Below are 21,041 nucleotides of genomic sequence, written 5' to 3'. Positions count from 1 at the left end.
CAAAAGGAATTTCAATCCATGTAGTCAACCAGAACTCGGAAGAAGGGCAGGTCTGTGGTTAGAAAATAGTACAATTGGTTAAAAGCAGTTCTGCAGAGGTGCAGGATGACAAAAGTGACCAGTGGGAGCATGCGTCAGAAGACCAGGTTGTAGGTGGTCATGCCTAGTAGTCAGAGTCAAAGTCAAAACCAAATTCAGAGTCTAAATGCCAAATCCAAGAGTCAAGACAAAGTCAGAACCAGGAACCAAGGCCAAGGGTCAGAACTCTAGTCAGAATCCAAATGCCAGAGCCAAGGGTAAAGACTGAGTCAGAGCCAGGAATCAGAGCCAAGGGTGAGAAATGGATTACCAAGAGTCAGGGAAAGCAGGGCTGGTTCCAAGGTAGCAGCAAGGCTGGAACTGGACTGGAATAAGGCCAGGTGCAGGGCAGGGTCTAGGTTTGGAGCAGGGCAGGAACAGGACTTGCGAGTGAGGCGAGCACATGGAGGCAGAGAAGCTGCAGACAGGGGTATTGAATAGTCACAAAACCTCTGCAGCTGCTGGCCTTAAGGGCAAGCCACCTGACTGCCAGAGGCAATCGTGGCTCTGCTGTGGCCCAATTGCATTGACTGACAGCCTGACAACTGGGCAGGCAGAGCTGCAGGCCCTCATTTCTGACAGCAAGTAAAATAGATTGTTACTAACATCTCTAATGCACACACCATTGAAAATAGGCCCACGTTTCCTCTTCACCTATGTCAGGGCAGACGTCTCCAGCACCACACAGGCCCCTCCTCCAGGGTTATTGAACCAAACAGCATTTCAATATTGAAAATACATTTAAGTATTATAAAACTGCTACCTCTATTAATGCTTGAGCCTATGGTATATGTGGCTAAATCTTGTTTGTTATGGAAATAAAATCAGGGTTTTGTACCCTACAGTTAGTAGGCTGAGGGGCATAAAGGCTGTTCAGATAAGAGGGCACTTTGTAAAATTGGCCCTGATCCAATAATGTGTTTAAGCATGTTGTCATAAATATAAAGGGAAGGGTAAACCCCTTTGAAATCCCTCCTGGCCAGGGGAAAGCTCCTCTCACCTGTAAAGGGTTAAGAAGCTAAAGGTAACCTCGCTGGCACCTGACCAAAATGACCAATGAGGAGACAAGATACTTTCAAAAGCTGGGAGGAGGGAGAGAAACAAAGGGTCTGTGTCTGTCTGTAGTCGTCTTGGCCGGGGACAGAACAGGAATGGAGTCTTAGAACTTTTAGTAAGTAATCTAGCTAGGTATGTGTTAGATTATGATTTCTTTAAATGGCTGAGAAAAGAATTGTGCTGAATAGAATAACTATTTCTGTCTGTGTATCTTTTTTGTAACTTAAGGTTTTGCCTAGAGGGGTTCTCTATGTTTTGAATCTAATTACCCTGTAAGATATCTACCATCCTGATTTTACAGGGGGGATTTCTTTATTTCTATTTACTTCTATTTTTTATTAAAAGTCTTCTTGTAAAACACTGAATGCTTTTTCATTGTTCTCAGATCCAAGGGTTTGGGTCTGTGGTCACCTATGCAAATTGGTGAGGCTTTTTATCCAACATTTCCCAGGAAAGGGGGAGTGCAAGTGTTGGGAGGATTGTTCATTGTTCTTAAGATCCAAGGGTCTGGGTCTGTAGTCACCTAGGCAAATTGGTGAGGCTTTTTACCAAACCTTGTCCAGGAAGTGGGGTGCAAGGTTTTGGGAAGTATTTTGGGGGGAAGGACGCGTCCAAACAGCTCTTCCCCAGTAATCAGTATTAGTTTGGTGGTGGTAGCGGCCAGTCCAAGGTGTAATATTTTGTACCTTGGGGAAGTTTTGACCTAAGCTGGTAAAGATAAGCTTAGGAGGTTTTTCATGCAGGTCCCCACATCTGTACCCTAGAGTTCAGAGTGGGGGAGGAACCGTGACACATGTGCTTAAATTTAAGTACAGGGGACTATTAATGTGCTTAAAGGTCAATACATGTTTTGCTGGATTAGGGTCCTTTTTGTAATCTCTGGTCAAGGAGCTGTCCGTTTACTTGTCTGTAAATATCATTCTTGTTGCACTCTATAAATACTATAATGTAAAGATGAGATACAATAGCCTACCCTCCATTTCCTTAAGCATTGTGTTCTAGAAGTTTTTTATAATGCTTGAATTTTAAACAATGTCTACACTGTATATTCCTTCTGTCAACTAGTGATATACTCTGAAACAACCATTGTTATACATTTAGTTTCTCGAATGTAGAATATATAAAAAAGAGCTGTTTGAAAAGTGGTATTCTTCCCACCCACCCAACCCCCTGGAACATTTTGACTTTAAACTGAAAACCCCAAAGCTTTTTGATTGAAATAATTTTTTTTAAAAAATCTGTTTTTTGGGACGTTTGGGGTGGGGGGGGTATACAAAGTGAAATTTTGCACAGAAAGCAAACATTTTGCATGGATATTTTTGTGTCTCCCTCTGCCCCGCCTCCACCCACTTTTCCATTAAAAAACAGTTTTGAGAAAAAAAATTGACCAGCCGAGAGACCTCTCTCTCTCTCTCTCTCTAATCACAATTATTTTAACACTATTTTGTTACTGAAGAAGAATGGCAAGAATCTCAAATACACCTAATATATTAAACAATTAACCTTTTCCATGGGCTGTTGTGTATAAGCTGTGGTAATAAGCTACATATGTGTTCTTTATTTGAACCCTACTTAGGCCTCGATTCTGAGAGGTGCTAAGCACCCAGTGAGGGATAGTAAGGGCTCTCAACACTCACTGATGTCAAGTAGAGTTGAGGTTACACAGCACCTGACAGGCCATATTTGACTTTGGTTAGAAATACTGATGAGTTTGTCTGTACAGTGATACATTATGAAAATGCTCTGTCTGGACTTTTGAATTTTCATTATTTCACAAGAGTCAGAAGAGGGAAAATAAACAGAAGACAATTTGTAAAACAAAAAGAAAAATACAAAAAATTTTTTAGAAATGATCATTTTAAATTAAAAATAGAATGAAAAAGACCAGACCTTTTCTAACCAAGGTGACTTGCTTTTCAGGTGAATGCATCACGACAAGAAACCAAGCTGACAGAGGAATGTGACCTGCTCATTGAAATAATCCAACAGAGACGACAAATTATTGGAACCAAAATAAAGGAAGGGAAGGTAAGTGCTCTTCTCCCGATAGTTCAAATGGGTCAGCAGTGTTTCTTCATGCTCTGTAACCTCTGTGATTTCTTGACTTAATGTGCTAGGAATACACACTTACAAGAGTCCTTGGATACTCCTTGCCATCTGTAACTTTTAGGTGAACTGAGATGCTGTCTGCTGTCTGCATTGGGTAAACATTCAGTCATTGCTTAAAACTTATTGAGTGTTAAACACCAAAATCGCATAAGGTTAGATTAAGGTTCTTTTTTTGTGATGTAATATGATTTTTAAAAATCAAATAATTTATGTAATATTTTCCCACAGGGATGTGATTTCACTTATCAAAAGATATTTATAAAAAGAGGGACTAAAAAAACTTTTACTTTATCAGAAATCTGAAGGCATTTGCCCATAGCAAGAATTTACTGTATCACAGGACTTGCTCTCCAGTCATCTGCATTAATATTTTATTCCATACAGATATAAATTGTTTATTAAAGACATTTATACAAAATAACTCGACAGACAAGAGCAATTGCTTTCAAGATAACACTTCTTTAAAGACTGTAACGGGGAACTTTAACTTGTATTTTACAGAAAGTGGTATGAGATTTTTACTATCTAAAAATATTGGGAATGTAAATTCAATGCCATTGCTTTCCTAATAACTGCAGGACAGTGGTTGTTAGTGTCAACCTAATGAATGAGGCAAATATCAGATATGCATTCAAGTTTTAAATTGATCTAGCTACCTGGTAAATTAAGGAACATCTTAGTTTTAGATCATTATTCTTGTTTCTTTTGGAGCATGGTGTTTATTCTTTACCTGCTAAAGTAGCTGGAAGAGTGAAACATAAACTCTTCTAGTGTGGGAAAAGCTCAGACAAGGAATAAAGTCAAGGGGAGGTTAAATGGTTCACTTAGCTGTCAAGATATTCCAATTAACTTGAAATTAAAAAGGCTGTCGGCGAGGGCTGATTTAAACATGTTTGAAGACCACAGTTCCCATTCCTTATTTGACAGATCTTGAACTTCATGATATTAACAAAATACATCTCCCTTCAAGATATAGTAAGCCAGCCTTCTGCATAATCTTCTTGGCTGTATTTCTGTATACATTGAGACCAACCCTACTGCCCTCAAAGTTCATGGCAAACTTCCTGTTCATTGGGAGCTGCCCATTATGCATATAGATTTCATCTTTAAAAGATCCTTCACCAGATTCTGATCTCAGTTACGCCAATGAAAACTTGTAGAGTTCATTAGTTACTTTGGATTTTCTCCAGTGTAACTAGGATCAGACTGTGCCCCATTCTTTTTTCTGTTAAAAAAAATCAGACTTCTAATAACCCCATAAACACTTGAAAAATATCTGGTTCCTTCCTAAAATCTGCATCACTTGCACACTCTGGATTGTTTTGATGAGGCTCTTCATTACTGACAAGGTTGCTGCTAATGATTTGTTTTTAAGAAATATTTTTAAACAAATATTAAAGACCTGTTTGTGCCCAGCCCCCTGTATGGGAATGTGAGGCCACAAGAAAACCTCCAGAGGCCAGGGAGTCCTTGCACAACACTGAAAAAGTTTCTACCTGTTTTCCAACAATGGTGCAGCAGCTATACCAGTACTATCAACAGGGTAAGCACTGGTATAGACAGGGGTCAGGCATTTTTATCAACATGTCATGAAACCCTGCTCAGAGCGGCTGGAAAACAAGTACAAAATATTCTAGTTTAGATCTACCTAAGGAGCCCAGAGATAGAGCTACCACCTATATGTGCCTAGCTAATGGGTCAAGGCAGGGGTGGAGCCATGTCCTGTCCCCCCTCCTACGCACTGACCAGCGAAGCCACAGAACAGAGTGCATGTCGCACCTTCTTTAAAGAAGGCATGTCGGCTGTTCCACAAAGGAGTTCTAGAAGGCACAGTACCTGCTAAACTCCCCTTTGGCCTATGACTTTGGCTACAGAGCTATGGCCTCCAGACTGGAGCTCCAGCTGTTGTTATTAGGATGAAGGCTCTGACATGGGACTGTGGCTGTGGGCAACAGCTCAGCCCTTAATGCACTGTTGTATACTTGTGTAATCACGTGAAGTGTACTTAACTGAACAAGGCATTTAAATATCAAACAGGTAAGATGTGTTAAGCATAGAGGACATTCCTGCAATAGAGGAAGGGAGGTTCTTCCTTTCCAGATTTATCATCTATTGTGTATATAAAGAAGCTGAAAAATGCTAATTCAGACGTTTGGCCTGCCAACCAGGAAAGTGTCCTCTGGTGCCTAAAGCACATTGTGTGACATTTGTTCAGTTAATTACTTGGATTGTTAATGAATACCATGGTAAAGAGTTGAACAAGATTTGCATGTTTAGGCAGTGAATGTGTCACTGCCTAGGGCAATATATGCCGAAATGCTGTCTCTTCATGAATGCACATATAGAGCATATCTTGTGCTGCACAGAACAATCCCCAGCATACGTACAGTATCTAAACAAATGGCTCGTTTCCTAGCTATCTACCTACCCCCGTACAGTGTGTTCATGAGAAACGATCAGTTAACTGAGGGCTGGATTGTGACCCCTTTCCTCACATAAGTTACCTACTGGTTTCAGTGGGACTACTCTTGTGAGTAAGTGCTCACCAATGTGAGTATTGGTTGTGCAATCTAATCCTTAGGGCAGGGAGATGCTGTTTGGTAAATTATATCAATAATGAATTATGCTGAAAGTATATTATGATCTTTTTTCTTTGAAGAGCAGGTGACAAATGTTTGTTTCATTCAAATACTCAACAATAGTAGCAGCCAACCACAATAAATACGCTGTAGCAGTAGATCACATTAGGAACCAGCCAGAACATTAACGTCATCACCATTTGTACGTTTCTGTAGCAATTTTTCTCCATTCATTGCTTGTATTTTGTAGGAAAATATCAATGTTAAAGATTTTCAGCCTTCTTCAACATTGACCTTTGTTTTTTTAAAGTTTCCTGAAAGGAATATTTTACTTTTGCTTGTGGACTCTATTGTCCTAAAGCAAATTAATATGTACCCTCACCTTCACTCAGCATGCATAACTCCCATTGCAGTCAATTATCTGGCAGTAGAGCGAGCAACTACAGTGTTTATTATTTAATTAATGAGACTCTTAGAGTTTGTGTTAAATTTAGTATACAATTCTGATCTTTCTGCTAATCCACTTAATCATTAATTTCCTGATTTTATACATAGCTGGGGCTTAATGTCCTTCTGAGGTCCAAAGTTATTAGATTTCCTTCCTTTTTTTCCCCTCCTCTTGGAACTATGTGGTGGTGATGATAATGATTTTATAGAAATAGGAAGGATTCCCAGAGCATTCAGGAACTAAGAGGCTTCAGGAGCCAACATTGTCTCTAAAAGGCAGATTGATTGTTCCCCTCCCTAGCCTTCCAGCTAATGGTACTTTCCAGGACAAAGTCATATCTCATGTGGATTTCCTGACTGGCTATTTCCTTGCTACGTATAGCAGAAGCACAATCAATTCTCCATTTATAGCTGTGCTTCTGAGTAGCCAAATTCATTCCACAAGACAGGTTAGGATCTGAACAAACATAAAATAAAATAAAAAGGATGAACATTTATTTATTGTTAGTGAACATGAACCAAGCCCCTTCATCAAATTTTGTTTTCGTGTCATTTTTGTGTAAACCAATTCGGGACTAAAGAAAAGTAATGAGCCTTGTAAACTGCTCTTAACGCATTTCTCATCACTTCAGGGAAATGGTTATCAAAATACTTTTTAGTTATCATGTAAGCAGAAAGTGCCAGGAAATGACGTCTTGCTGAAGGAAAATAGGCTAGCTGTGCTTGTTTTGGCTCCCCTCTGTTGTTTCCAGTGTGGAAAAAGTTGATGTAGAAAGAACAAATCTGTCCTCTTGTAAAATAGCACATAGCTTTTACTTGGCTAATGTGGCCTATGAGTAAAGCGGGTTGAAAAGAGGCTCTTTCCTGTCAGGTAAGCCACTGATGTTAACACCCCATTTGCACTATGGCCATGAGCACAAAGTGTAAACGCTAATGTGATTTGTGAGCACGTGGATCTGACTCTTTTCTTATGTTTTTGTTCAAGGTGGTGAGACTGAGAAAACTGGCTCAGCAGATTGCAAACTGCAAACAGTGCATTGAACGCTCTACATCTCTCATCTCTCAGGCCGAACAGTCTCTGAAGGAGAATGATCATGCACGCTTCTTGCAGACGGCTAAAAATATCACTGAGAGGTAAAGGCATGGACTGCTAGGGAATTTCCTCCTGGCAGATGCAAGAGCTTAAAGTTAGGGCAGTTGATTGGTCATGATTGCCCTCTTGTCTTTCTTGTCTTGCTGTAGGTGCCTTCAAAGAATAAAGGGGGGCTGAATTGCTTTATTCTACCCTAATGATCATTGGTATTGCCTTGAAATGTCAAGGTCCTTTCTATAATATTAAATCAAAACACCTATTTAAAAGAGGAAAGACACATGAGAATGGAACTGCTTTCAGTATTGTTTCATGATCCTCATCATCCATAGATGAAGAAGGGGGCATAGTTATACATGGAAATTGATAAATACTAATCGGTAGTTTGGCGATAAGTACAGTTATAATTAGAGCTGGCCAGAAACTGTAATTCCCCATTCTATGGGAAATTGGAAATTTAAAAGGAAAAAAAATCCAAAGTGGAAAGAAAAATGAACTTTCCTGAAGGATCGGAATTTCAAACCGTTTCTGAGGCTCCCTAAGCTGCCAAACCGTTTCTGAGGCTCCCTAAGCCTCACCAGGTGAGGAACCAGGCAACTTTCTGCCTGGGAGCCAGATAGCTTGGGGAATCTGGAAAACAGCATTCCCTGGCTTTTGAGCTGCTGAAGGATGGGGAGCCTGGAAACCCAGGTCGCCAAGGAACAGGAAGCCTGGGCGCTCTGGGGCCAGGGCTCGTAAGGCTTCAGGCTCCTGGCTTCCTATTAGCCTGCCAGGCAGGCCACAAGAAGCGGAAGCCTGGGCTGCTGAAGAGCCACAAGCCTTGCAGACTGGGCTCCTGGGCAGCCAGCCAAGGAGCTTCATGGGTGAGCTGGCAGTAGATGAGGTCGATTTCCAGTGGAACCCTGCCTGGATTCCATTCTGCTGGAATTTCATTAAAATCTACACGTTCCCATGAAAATGTCTAACTAGGTGTCGATATTCCATTGAGATAGGGGAAAAAAAAGCAAAGTAGCTGTAACTATGATAAAATGGAGTCTACACTATAACAAAAAAAAAAGAAGTGGAGCACATATTTGGAGCTTGTCTTTCTACTAATATTTACATCTTTGTCCAACAGTTCTTTTTTGGCTATGGGGTTACTTTGTCTTCACATGATACAGCTAGTGTTAAGTGCTGGCCTAGTCTAAGTCATAAGGATCTGTGTTGTTATTTATTTTATGTTTTATTCTTTCTACTTCTTTGAGACACCCTCTCTGCAGATGACTGAAATCGCAAAACAATGCCTTTATCCCTCAGAGATTTCTTTACTTCATCTCTGATATAAACCAGTGGCATACACTGGAGTGTTGGGAGTAGATTTGGAATGTCAGTTTATTCCTGAATAAAAAATTAAGCCCAGATCCTACAAAGACTATTACATGTCCTTAACTTTAAATATTCTGAGTTAGTCCCATTGACATAACATGGATCTATACATCGTGTGTAAATTTTACCACGTGTAATAGAATTTTCAGCCATGGAGCCTAAATTTGATTTGGCTGTGTTAGACTCACTTTTGGTGTTTACTTTATGGGCCAGTCTCTGTCACCTTTTAATAATTGTATTTTACTCCACAAGCAGTCCCTTTGAAGTTAATGGGACCACTCATTTAGTAAAGTACAATTCAACATGAGTAAGGGTGTGGGAATTTGGCCACCTCTCAATATTCTGGAGAATTAATCTTTGGGCAGAAATATTTGCAGATACAATATATTTTCAGTGAGTGTTAGAATATTCACAGAAAGTGCATTTTGAACTCATAAACATTAATATATTTGCACCAGACATGTGATGGCAAGAGTTTCACTCATCCAGTCAGAGAACAGTAATAACCCCATGTGACAGATGTGTTCAGTCAAAATTAATCCAATGCTTCTTGCATATTATAGGCCTGTACCTATGACAAAATGTTCATGAATAGAGCTGGTTGGAAATCTTCTGACAAAACATTTTCATTGGAAAATGCCAGTTCATGAAACCTGAAATTACTTGTGGAATTTCACCAAATCATTGTCAACATTCCAGTGGAACCCTGTGTGGTTCCCTGCCAGTTTGCCTGATTGGCTACTGGAGAGACCTGTGATGCAAACTGCTCCAAGGCTGGGGACCCCAGGCTTCCAGGGTCCATGGGTCTGGGGCAGGCCCATCATGTAGACTGCTCCTGGGCTGGGGACCCAAGGGCTTCCAGACTCCCTTGCCAACTGGGTCCCTGTATTGTTCAGTTTTTGAATAGGCAATCCTGGAGCAAGCCAGCCTGGGAGTCTGGAAGGCCTGGGTTCCCTGACCCCAGGGTAATCCACATGGCAGGTCTGCCCTGGAGCCACAGATCCTGGGAACCCTTGCAACTGCTGAGTGAAATTGATACTCTTGTGAGCTTCACCACTGCTAATAGAAATAGAAAGAATGTCAGTTATAGCCAGCAGCTGTCACTCTGGGGAGTATATTTTGGTTCAAAAACTCCATGTGTCAGTGTTTTCAAAAGAAAATTTAGGGATGGATTTCTGAATCAAAACAAAACCACATTTCAAAACATTAAAATTTCTCATGAGCCAGAAATGTGAGTTTAGGCCAGCTCTACTTGTGAACAGTCTGTGGACCAATGAATAATTTCAAAGAAGAATAAATCCGAGAAAATCATAAACTGCTCACAGACAATTTACAAAATGGAGAAAGAGGCTAAATTTGTTCAATAAATTATTCACCACAAATGATTCTCTCAGCTCTAGTGATGTGTAAAACGTTGCTTGCTGCTAGAGTATACATTTAGTCACCTCTACAGGGCCCTGAGCTCCAGTGGCTAAAACTGATTTCTTAAAGTTACGTACACTGCATTTTTTCATGCACATATTTCAAAGGAAATGCAATATAAAATTCTTTGCTGTGGGCACAGTGGGAAACCATGCTTACCACAGGAGTTTTTAGTTAGTGGGTTGTTCATCCTATGAATGAAATCCACTTCCTTTACATAAAGCCTTAGTAATCAGATGCTATATGAGTGAAGTGCTGGAGAGAGAGCTGGGGGAAGTGAAATCTACTGAACCAGAATGACATAGGTCTACAGTATGCCATTTGCTCATTACGTTGTGGGCACAGAATCCACCTAAAATGCATGCCATCACACGTGTAATAGCATCATTTGTCCAACCTATGCGTGGCCAGTGTAGAGACCTTTTCCATATAGGGTGTCTGGAGACACCCAGGAGCAGCTGTTGTGTTCACAAATCCACTTCTGTACTTCCCAGCAACCCCAGTGTGGGGCCTCTGGTACAGAAGGCCAGGTATAAAAATTTTGGCCAAACCTAATGTAATATAAGGTCCAAAATAAATTAATGAGTCTTTTTTTCCTTTAGGGATAGAAACATTAGGGCCAAATTGTTATTGACCCTTTAGTGAAAATGGGGAAGAGTGCAAGAAACTTCCTCACTGTGTGCCAACACTTACACGTGCAGTCCCTACAATAGACCTCATCCACACTAACATAATTACCTGAGTGTCAGCCACAGTCTCAGCAGAACCAATGATGAAGATGATTAACTGCAGTTATAGAACAGGAGAAACCTCATTCAGCACAGTTTCAGAAAACCATTCTTAAAATCCTGGTGAGATGGATGGTCAAATAGATATGAATTCTCTCCTGAATTTTCTGTAAACATCACAATCCACTTACACTCCTGGTTCCCGCTGACACGTCTTTGAGATATCAGCCTGAAAAGTTCCAAATGCAGCATCTATCTTAGACCTAATTTTCCTGGAAAATCTCATCTACAGATGCATGACGTTTACTGGAAAAATAAATACAATTTTTGATGTGAGCTAGGCAAGAAAGTATTTCAGGTTTGAAAAAACATTATTCTGCACGTTCAAAAGGCTAAGCATTTCAAGATAAAACATCCTGACATCTGTTTGTTTAATCTTCACTCTGCACTTTTTGAAGTTGAAAATTATGTAACTTGTTTAACAACTGGGGGAAGTGTGACAGTCTGAACCAAAACCACAGTTTTTGAGACAGATGTGCAAAGGAATGCCTGGAGCAGGAAGCTGCTTAACAAGGCAGTAGTTGAGAGAGATACAGCATCTGTTCAGGACTGTTTAATACACAGCAGAAGCAAATAAAAATACTTCTAAGAAGAATTTTGTTCAACAGGAGAAGGAAAAAACCCTGCTTTTCCATTTTTTAAAACCTATTGATGTTTGATCATAATTTTGTTATCGTTGTAGGGTAAAATAGTTCAACATAGCAAAATCGGAGGCAGCCATGTAATTACTTACTTACAGAAGTAAGAATGCAGGATACAGCACTAAATTACCGTAATGTGTTTTTAAAAATGGTTGTAAAAATGTGACAATTTGGGTTTGATGATTCTGATGATTAGGAGATGAATGTGAAAGCTACTGCATCCTTGTGTTTTTCCATTATAGGGTCTCCATGGCTACTGCATCCTCTCAAGTGTTAATCCCTGAAATTAATCTCAATGATACTTTCGATACTTTTGCGCTTGATTTTACCAGGGAGAAAAAATTGCTGGAATGCCTCGATTATCTTACAGGTATTTTTTTAAACGATTAATTCACTTGTAAAATAGTATGACCATGATTGTCACGTTCCCATCCTTATTAGACTCCCTGCATGGATTACCCATAACACAGGGGAGGGGAAGGGAGTGAGGGACAAAAGCAGTAGGTGTAGCCTTGCCTCTGTCCCCTGCTCCCTGCCAAGTGCTCTGGCCAGCACAGTTAAGTGGACATGGAGGGGAAAATAAGATGAGCCCAGTACATGATGTGCATTCCTTCCCCCCCCCACCCCCGATGTTGTAGCGATGGGGAAGTAGGGACTGAATTCTGACTCATAATCATAATTTGTTCCCTGTTCTACCCCTAGGCTAGTGTTGCTGTGCACTGCTTGTGTACAAGGCAGATTACTATTGCTGTTAAAGGCAGTTTAGCTGTATATTAGTAACCAGAAACAATTCTAATAACCAGCACGAAGGAATCAGCAACGAGAGAAGTATTTGTGTATTAACACATACAGGACCTTTCACCCATGAAGTACCTGAAGGAGCTTACAGTGTTCAGGGTTGTCTAACGTGTGGCATCTTTTTCACTGCTATACAGATTGATCCTACAGTTTTTACTTTCTCAAAGATCCCATTAAGTTAAATGGGAATTTTGCCTGAGTAAATCGGCAGGATTGGGCCCTTCCAAACAGATTGCGTAATCTACAATCACAGAATATTTAATCATTCACAAAGGAAAACAAATTGCTGAATCAAGAATGTTCCCTTTTTGGTGCCAGAATTAGAACAATTAATTTCAGTTTAATTAATTGAAAACAGCAAAAACATGGCAGCAACTCTATATTTTTGTACAGCCTGTAAGCAGCCATCACTGAGAGTGAGAATGTGGAAATGAAAAACACACAGCATTGTTCAAAGAGCACTTACAAATTCTGCCTCAGTTTTGATGGGATTTCACAAGGGCGTGCCATACACCATCAGAGGAGGCACCCCAGTCTTAATTCTGCCCCAGTTGGGATGCCAGCGTTCAACTACCCCCTTCCTCAAATTCCACCCACAAATGACCAGACTTCTTCTTGTCCCTTCTGCACAGTTCTGTGAAATGACACACACTCAGGTTTGGGGGAACAACATAATAGTTAGGTCTGTTTAGCTAGACATTTTTAATCTAACATTTTCATGGTTTGGCTATCCGGTCAAGAACAGCCTACGTACCCATGTCTTTACCAGATTAGTCTTTCATAGTAATAAATAATGTGTGGCTCAAATTGCAAAATACAAACAGGAAATCCAAAGTGTCCAAGCACAAAATACAATCTGCCTAGATTTCTTGTATCTCATACACGAGTATTGAAATAAAGAAATTATATATACACCAGTAGTCCTATATGCTTGGCTATTCTGTATTATAATTTGAAATCTTTAGGGCCAGAATTTACTCCCTTTCCTCGTGATGAGTAGTATTCTTAGTTGTTGAGGAGTTTCACTGAAAACAATGGAGCTATTTGTGGAATGAAGCTCTATTCACAATGATGAAATGTAGCAGAATTTAACGCTTTATAAGCGATTTCTATTCCATTGTGTTTCCTCACTCTTGATGTTCTGAAATAGTTAATTTTTTTAAAGATAAATTAGTACTTGGATTACTAATTAAAGAACTTTGCCCTATTACATTTACCACTGGTGAATAAACAACTTACAATGATGTGTCTATTTCATTGCTTTATAGACCAAAAGCCATAGGGGCTACAGGTCCAAGGATGGATTTTACATTCAGATGTTTAAATTTATTTGAAAGATTGGAAAGACACTTTCAAGCAAGGAATTCCCCTCACATCTTGAGGAATTCCATGTATATTATTGTAGTCTAGCTGGTTCATGAAATAAGTAATGCTCCGGAAACATCACCCATATTCTAGTTTCAGAGAAGGCTAAGTACACAGCAGGTGCATTGGATAAAATCCTCCCACTCTGTCTCAAATCCTCCCTGTATTCTGTGATTTTAGAGCATGAATATCTATACTCTTCAGTGGGAATCCCTGTGTGTGCACAAAAAGAGAAAATTCACACTGGTGTTTTCAAAGTGGATGAAGGGAATTAGGTATTCAATCCCTGTTGAAATTCAATGGGAATTGGGTGCCTCAATCTCTTAGGCTCCTTGAAAATCCCTCCCTTAGGTTTTATAATAGTTACCATTTAACCATCAGTAATAATAACTATCATCTTTCCCTTAAATTATTATTTATTATTTGTGCTATGGTACTGCCTAGGAGCCTCAACTGGGATTGGGATCCTATTGCACTAGGCATGTAAGAGAACGAAAGCACAAACATTTCAGTTTAATACAGTCCCATAAAATTGGATACCCCAGCCTAAATACAAAGATCAGTGTTTCCTTTTAACGATATTTTTCTAACCTGAAGGAATGGCAATATATGGAGAAGGAAGAATAAGGTACAACAGAGTTTAAAAAAACAGCTACAGTAAGTTATTCTGATAGAAAGTCAGGTCTTTCTAAAAGCCATGAATGTCAACCTCTAGTGTTTCAAAGAGAACTCAAGGTAGCAACACTGCCATAGACTCTTTCACAATATATCGTCAGTTAATACACACTATCTAAATTGCAGCAATATCCCTTTCAGAGAATTGTTTTCTTTTTCTTTTGCTTAAATTCCCCTTCTGGAATGAATGTTCTTATTTTAGCTGATTTTCATCCCTTTTTGTTAATACCCATATTCCCAAGGGTTCCTCGGTTTGGAAAAAAATACGCTGACAAGCTTCTGTGCTACAATATTTAGAGCAGCACAAATCATGGTCAGATCATGAAACACATTTGAGCATTTCCGTGTGCCTCGCAGTTGCCTCTTTTACATAAATGAAAAACGCTGTTTGGAACAAAGTCTACCCCTTTAATCCTTGCATAACACATAAATGAAATAGAACCTTTAAAATATAAACATATTTAATAGCAAAATAAAATTTTTAAAAAGTTACATTAAAATAAAGTTACTGAGAAAGGAACAATAGACTCGTCTACTGTGGGGTTTTTTAAGTGCTCATGACGGTCTGAGAACTGCCAGCAAAAAACATGTGTAGTCCACTTTTTCCTTTACTTTTAATTCAGGTGCAATTGGATCATTTTTGTACAGCCTTCTCTGAGAGTTATCAGTACCACTGACCTCATTGGGGCTATTCATATTAAAGCAACTTAGATGTGAAAGGATTTTTAAGATCTGTACCCATGGATGGTGGCAATTATATGACATGAATTCCTGGAGACTGATTTTTAAACTACCCATCTAAGGGTCAAATCATCCGTTTTTAAGAAGTTCCCATTTATGTTAGCAAGAAGTTGGCATCCTGAGGTCCCTTCCAACCACTGTTCCCTCTAAACTGTGCGCGAGCACGCAGATCCTAAACCCTGCGCACATGGCGAAACACCACGCGCACAAAAATTTGCACAGAAACACAAAAATTTGCACAGGGAACATTGATTCCGACCCTACATTTCTAAGTTCTGCCTAAAAATCTATGGTACAATATGGCCATAAAATCCCATCTAAAATGTGCACATTAATCTCAGAGGTGAAAGGGAAAGTACCCTACTGAGTCAGTCAGTTCCTTCCCCTAACAGTTGTTCTTGGTTTTTCACAGCTCCTAACCCACCAACCATTAGAGAAGAGCTCTGTACAGCTTCTTACGACACAATCACTGTCCACTGGACCTCAGATGATGAGTTCAGTGTGGTTTCATATGAGCTGCAATATACCATCTTTACTGGACAAGCTAATGTAGTTAGTAAGTATAAATCTTCTCATTTTCTGTTCTGTTTAATTGTGAGTTTCAGTAAATTACATACCTTCAAATACAAATATATACAGAAGTCAAGAAGAAAAGGGGAAAAAAACATAATTCCTATACATTTTTATTGCTCTGTTTCTATATTTAAAGTCCAATGACTTTTGAAAGGATTTTCAAATTCAAAACTTGTGTGGCTTGAATTTCTTGTTTGCATACATTTGCTAGGAGTGTAGTAGGGTGGGAGTTTAAAAAACAATAATAGATTCCTAATGGTACAAATACAATCCATCTCATAAGAGCAAAGCAGTATTCATAACTTTTTAGACTCTTTGTATGATGTTAAGTGAGTTTAAAATATGTGCACTGTAGTTATAAATTCTGAGCAGTGGTATTGTCAGTATAAGCAAAGCCAGATGGCGAGGGCCAGGGCCAGATTTTCTAAAACACTTAGCACTCGATAGCTCCCATTCAAACACTTATGGTGAGAATTTCAAAACAACTCATTACCCAATAAAACTGTACTCATTTGAAAATCTGATTTCTTTAGATTAATGCCTTGATCTGCCGAAACATTTAAGTATGTGCTTAACTTTAAGCAAGTAGTACTATTCATTTAAATGGGATTATTCATGTGCTTGAAGGTAAGATTTGGTCAAAGACTATTCAAGTGCTTATGTTCAAAAGCACCTATGTGACTAAGGAGCCTAAATCCCACTTTCAAAAGTGTCTGAGTCTCATTGACTTTCAGTTAGACCCATGCTCCTAAGTCACTTAGGTTCTTTTGAAAAAGTTTACCTTTAGGGATAAAAAATAAGGTTTTCCTACCAACTTCTATTTTCTGTAGGGCTACAGAAAGTAGGGATTCATTTTGGTGTGAAGCTTTGGGTGGAGGGATAGCTCAGTGATTTGAGCATTGGCCTGCTAAACCCAGGGTTGTGAGTTCAATCCTTGAGGGGGCCATTTAGGGATCTGGGGCAAAAAATGGGGATTGGTCCTGCTTTGAGCAGGGGGTTGGACTAGATGACCTCCTGAGGTCCCTTCCAATCCTGATATTCTATGATTCTCTCAGTGTATTAAGTCAAAGGGAGTAAACATCAGTGGGAAAAGCTACTGACATGGTGATTTTATTTAACTCAGTTTTTATAATTACACTAACCCTTGCATTGTCCTATATGACTTATAGTAGAACATTTTCCTTTGCCTTGATACTAAGAGTTTTATGAAAGACCAAATATAACTTCTTATTCCTTGTGGGTGAACTTGTTTCTAGGCAACTCTTCTACCAGTAATGAACCTCCTAATTTTTATTTCTGTAAATTATTAAAATAGATCAAAATCCACAAAGAGACTTAGGTACTTAAAGCCCAGATTTTTGGAAGAGGAAGCTGCCTGTCTTATACCTGTAGTCCAGTGATTAGGGTATTCACCCAGGATGAGGTAAACCCTGGTTCAAGCTCCCTACTGTCTATTGAAGAGAAGGACTGTGAACAGGGTTCTTCCACATCTCAAGGGAGTGCCCTAGGCACTGAACTATAGCAGCATTCTCACTCTCTCTCTCTCTCTGACCCAGTGCATATTTAATTATTTATACAGTGTGGAACAGCTTCAAAAGGAGAGACTGAGAAAGCCCCACTTTAGAATAATTCATAGTCCAGAGTTTAGGGCACTCACCTGAGAGGTGGGAGACCCCAGAGTGAATCCCTTCTCCCCTTCAGGCAGGATAGAAAATTGAACTGGGGTCTCCCACATCCCAGGTGAGTACCATAATTGCAGGGCTAAATGTAATACGGGAGGCTTTGTCTGTCTTTTCCCGTCTGTTTTGTGTGGAGTCTGGCAGGCACCTAAGCTGTCTGACTCCAGGAAAGGGGGTTCTGGCTGTGGATCACAAGCAGAGAAAGGTGCTTCCCTGCAGCCTGGACTTAGGCACCAATCTCTGTGAGAGGGGTGGCTCATAGGAAACACCTCTGACATCGGCATCTCCCATTGGCTAGTATAGGCAGCTCTTCACCTAACATGCTGGCTTTTGTGTGTCCCATTCTTAGTCACCTATCTCTCTCCATCCATGTAATAGGGATCACAGGTGCCTAACTCTGGCTTTGTGGGATCCCGTGATTTTCAGCATGATTTTTCTCCATCTGCATAATGGAAATAATACCTGGCTGATGAACTGAGAGGATGAATAGTCATAAATGTTTTGAGATGCTTTGATGAAAGTTAGTACTGTGTCTAAGTGCAATTCCTGCTGTTAACACCTGGGAATGAGGTGTGGTCTGAACACAGGCTTGGAAGCCTGGGATCTAATCCAGGTTCTAGCACTGACGCCTGTGGCGATGGTCAAGCGCCTCACACTCGCCACCTTAGTTCCTATGTCTTTAAAATGGGGTGAGCATTTACTATCCCCTCTAAATGGCTTGTCTGAGGATTACTTAGCTGGAGTCTGCACAGTGGTCTGAACATGAGTGCTATCACAGGATAGAGCATCATTTTATAAATAGGAATCCTGGAATATTGAAAGCACGTGCTTGTCAAATACTTGACCGAACCCTGCATTTAGTATTTCACTTGTATGCTTACTTCTTGTCAACAGCCTCTAAATTCTTAATAGAGCTGAGTAGAAAGGCCAAGTAAACTTCAGTATACACTTGTACGCCCTGGTTAACTGATGGATTTCATGCAATAAAGGCTTAAGAGTACTTCAAAGGAATTAGAGCAAGGCAGACAATAGAAAGAAAAGATTCTCTGATTAATCACTAACAAGCAGACAGAACTGTGCAACAATGCAGTGTGCTGCTTATTCTCTGACCCATTTTCATACATGGTATTATGCCTGACAGAAGGCATATTGTGGGGTAAAGAGAGCATGTCAGCTGCAGAACATTAGGGATGGGTTTGATGTCAAATATAAATGATGGCAGAAGTGATTGTAGTTTCTGCACCTTTGTAATCTGACACTTTCTGTTCCTTGTTTGCTAGTGAATAAACAACAAAGTATCTCCTTTTAAGGCTATGTTGTAGGCTTCACATGTGGAGGTGAGAGCTTTGATCTACAAAACAAGTATTAATGGGGTTTTGGTGGTGTAATATGATAATTTTTTGGAATTGCATAGTGTGAAATGCTCAGTGTATGCTATGAAATTTAATTGTCGCACTTGCTATTTTCCATACATAATAGCATTAAAGCATTAAATAAAAGTTAATGAATGAAGTAAACATCTTCAGAGAGCTTTTTATAAAATGTGTTTTATATATTTCAGACAAATGTAGATATGTTGTAGCAATATGTTGGACTTAATTACCCTATTTCCCCAGTTTTACATCATTGCGACCACTAAATTCAGTGGACTTCCTCTCTTGATTTATACCAGCAGAAATCAAAATCAGTCCTGTGGTCTTTGGAGAAACTGATTTCCCAAAATGTTTATGGCTTCTTCAGGTCTCTCTCAAGACTGGAAAATGGGTGGCTGTTTGTTTTAATTTTACTTTCATCTGTAAGCCATGGAACTGTAAAGTTTTATTCTAGGTCATAAAAATGTATAAACATTATTCTACTTCTTGTAAAACTTCCTTTTTTTCTCTCCGGCTGAGGTAAAGTCCTGTGCCTCATAGTGGAGATACCATTTCCTTCTTGCAAATACCAGTTCCAAGGGGAGAATCCCTACAAGCGTGCCCTGATTTCTTTGATGTAAACCTCTGTAACATGATACGGTCCAACTTCCAACCATACTCAGAGATTTGTCCACCAGCCTCCTGTTTTTACCCAAAGTGTTCTTGAGTGTATGGGTTTTTTTCTTCATGTAGATCATGTTCTTTGTCCTCTAGTGGAGGTGAATCTTCCTGTTTTTATAAAAAGAAAAGGAGTACTTGTGGCACCTTAGAGACTAACCAATTTATTTGAGCATGAGCTTTCATGAGCTACAGCTCACTTCATCAGATGTATGCCGTGGAAACTGCAGCACCATTTCCAGCACAAATCCAGGTTTTCTCACCCTCCACCCCCCCACACAAATTCACTCTCCTGCTGGTGATAGCCCATCCAAAGTGACAACTCTTTACACAATGTGTATGATAATAAAGTTGGGCCATTTCCTGCACAAATCCAGGAGAGTGAATTTGTGTGGGGGGGTGGAGGGTGAGAAAACCTGTATTTGTGCTGGAAATGGCCCACCTGATGATCACTTTAGATAAGCTATTACCAGCTGGACAATGGGGTGGGAGGAGGTATTTTTTCATATTCTCTGTGTATATATAAAGTCTGCTGCAGTTTCCACGGCATACATCTGATGAAGTGAGCTGTAGCTCACGAAAGCTCATGCTCAAATAAATTGGTTAGTCTCTAAGGTGCCACAAGTACTCCTTTTCTTTTTGCGAATACAGACTAACACGGCTGTTACTCTGAAACCTGTTTTTATATTTAACTTTCCAAGAATGCAGTGGAATACTGGAGTGTTAACCTCTTGAATTTTGAAATAAATGGTGTATTCAATGGAACCCTCTTACAGTGAATTATTTTTCCCAGAACAGTTTAGTGGAAGTGGAAGTTCCCTGTGTCTGGGTATGCAGTCTTCATGTTGCAATCTACTAAAACAAATTATTATATTTTAATATAATGGAGTTCCAGTAAAAGATGGTTTCCCTATATTTGTGGTATTTACATACTGCCACATAGTAAAAGGCATTCTTCACTTCTTCCCCGGCCACCCCCAAACAATGCATGCAGTGGCTGCTCTTACTGCAGGTTACCTCCTACAGAGAGTGTCTATCCATTTCTATCCGTGAGTTAGTCAGGAGGAAGTAGCTAGAGTACTGTATCAGGCCAATAGGCTTCTTTCCCCAGAGGCTATGTGAATTACTTTGGATACGTACCCACACATTCTACTTATGTAAGTTGTTGTTTTGGAATCCATTTCTTAGACCTGCATTGCCAGATTTTCTACACTTTCCTGTCTTTACTACATTTCCCTCAGCAAAAGCATACATTATTAAGAGATTATTATGAATTCAGCAAGAAAAACAAACCTAAGCTTTACTGATGCATTTTGTGTCCAACATAATAAATTATAATATCTTTTATTAACTGATAAATTTGGAGGTTAAAATTTGATCCAGGCCCTATTTAATACAGGAAAGATTATTTCCAAATGTGGCCAAATTTCTTGACTACCAAAGACCTGGCAGCACTGTTTCTGTAACAGTGTAGAACTTTAAATTAAGTAGTTTTTTATTACAGTAGTTATTCTCAAAGCTAATATTATCTGAGGAGCTGTTTGCACATTAGCATCTCTGAGAAGTAGCTAATCATCTGTAATCTAAATACTGTAAATGTCTTTT

The 21,041-nt window shown here is 39.6% G+C and overlaps 1 protein-coding gene across 6 annotated transcripts in view; it reads left to right on the top strand.

The window, feature by feature from the left end:
- MID1 (midline 1) overlaps positions 1–21,041 on the top strand; it is a 325,456-nt gene that overhangs the window by 288,499 nt on the left and 15,916 nt on the right. For all 6 annotated transcript variants that reach the window (XM_084649321.1, XM_084649324.1, XM_084649323.1 and 3 more), the window contains 4 exons: positions 3,055–3,162; positions 7,255–7,403; positions 11,818–11,945; positions 15,567–15,710. In XM_084649321.1, the coding sequence (XP_084505447.1) occupies positions 3,055–3,162; positions 7,255–7,403; positions 11,818–11,945; positions 15,567–15,710 (529 nt within the window). The remainder of the gene's footprint in view (positions 1–3,054; positions 3,163–7,254; positions 7,404–11,817; positions 11,946–15,566; positions 15,711–21,041) is intronic.

Source organism: Lepidochelys olivacea (genome assembly GCF_965140295.1).
Source record: "Lepidochelys olivacea isolate rLepOli2 genome assembly, chromosome: 1".
Classification (NCBI taxonomy): Eukaryota; Metazoa; Chordata; order Testudines; family Cheloniidae; genus Lepidochelys; species Lepidochelys olivacea.
The sequence above is the reverse complement of the archived record's forward strand: the minus strand, read 5'-3'. Positions and strand labels throughout refer to the sequence as shown.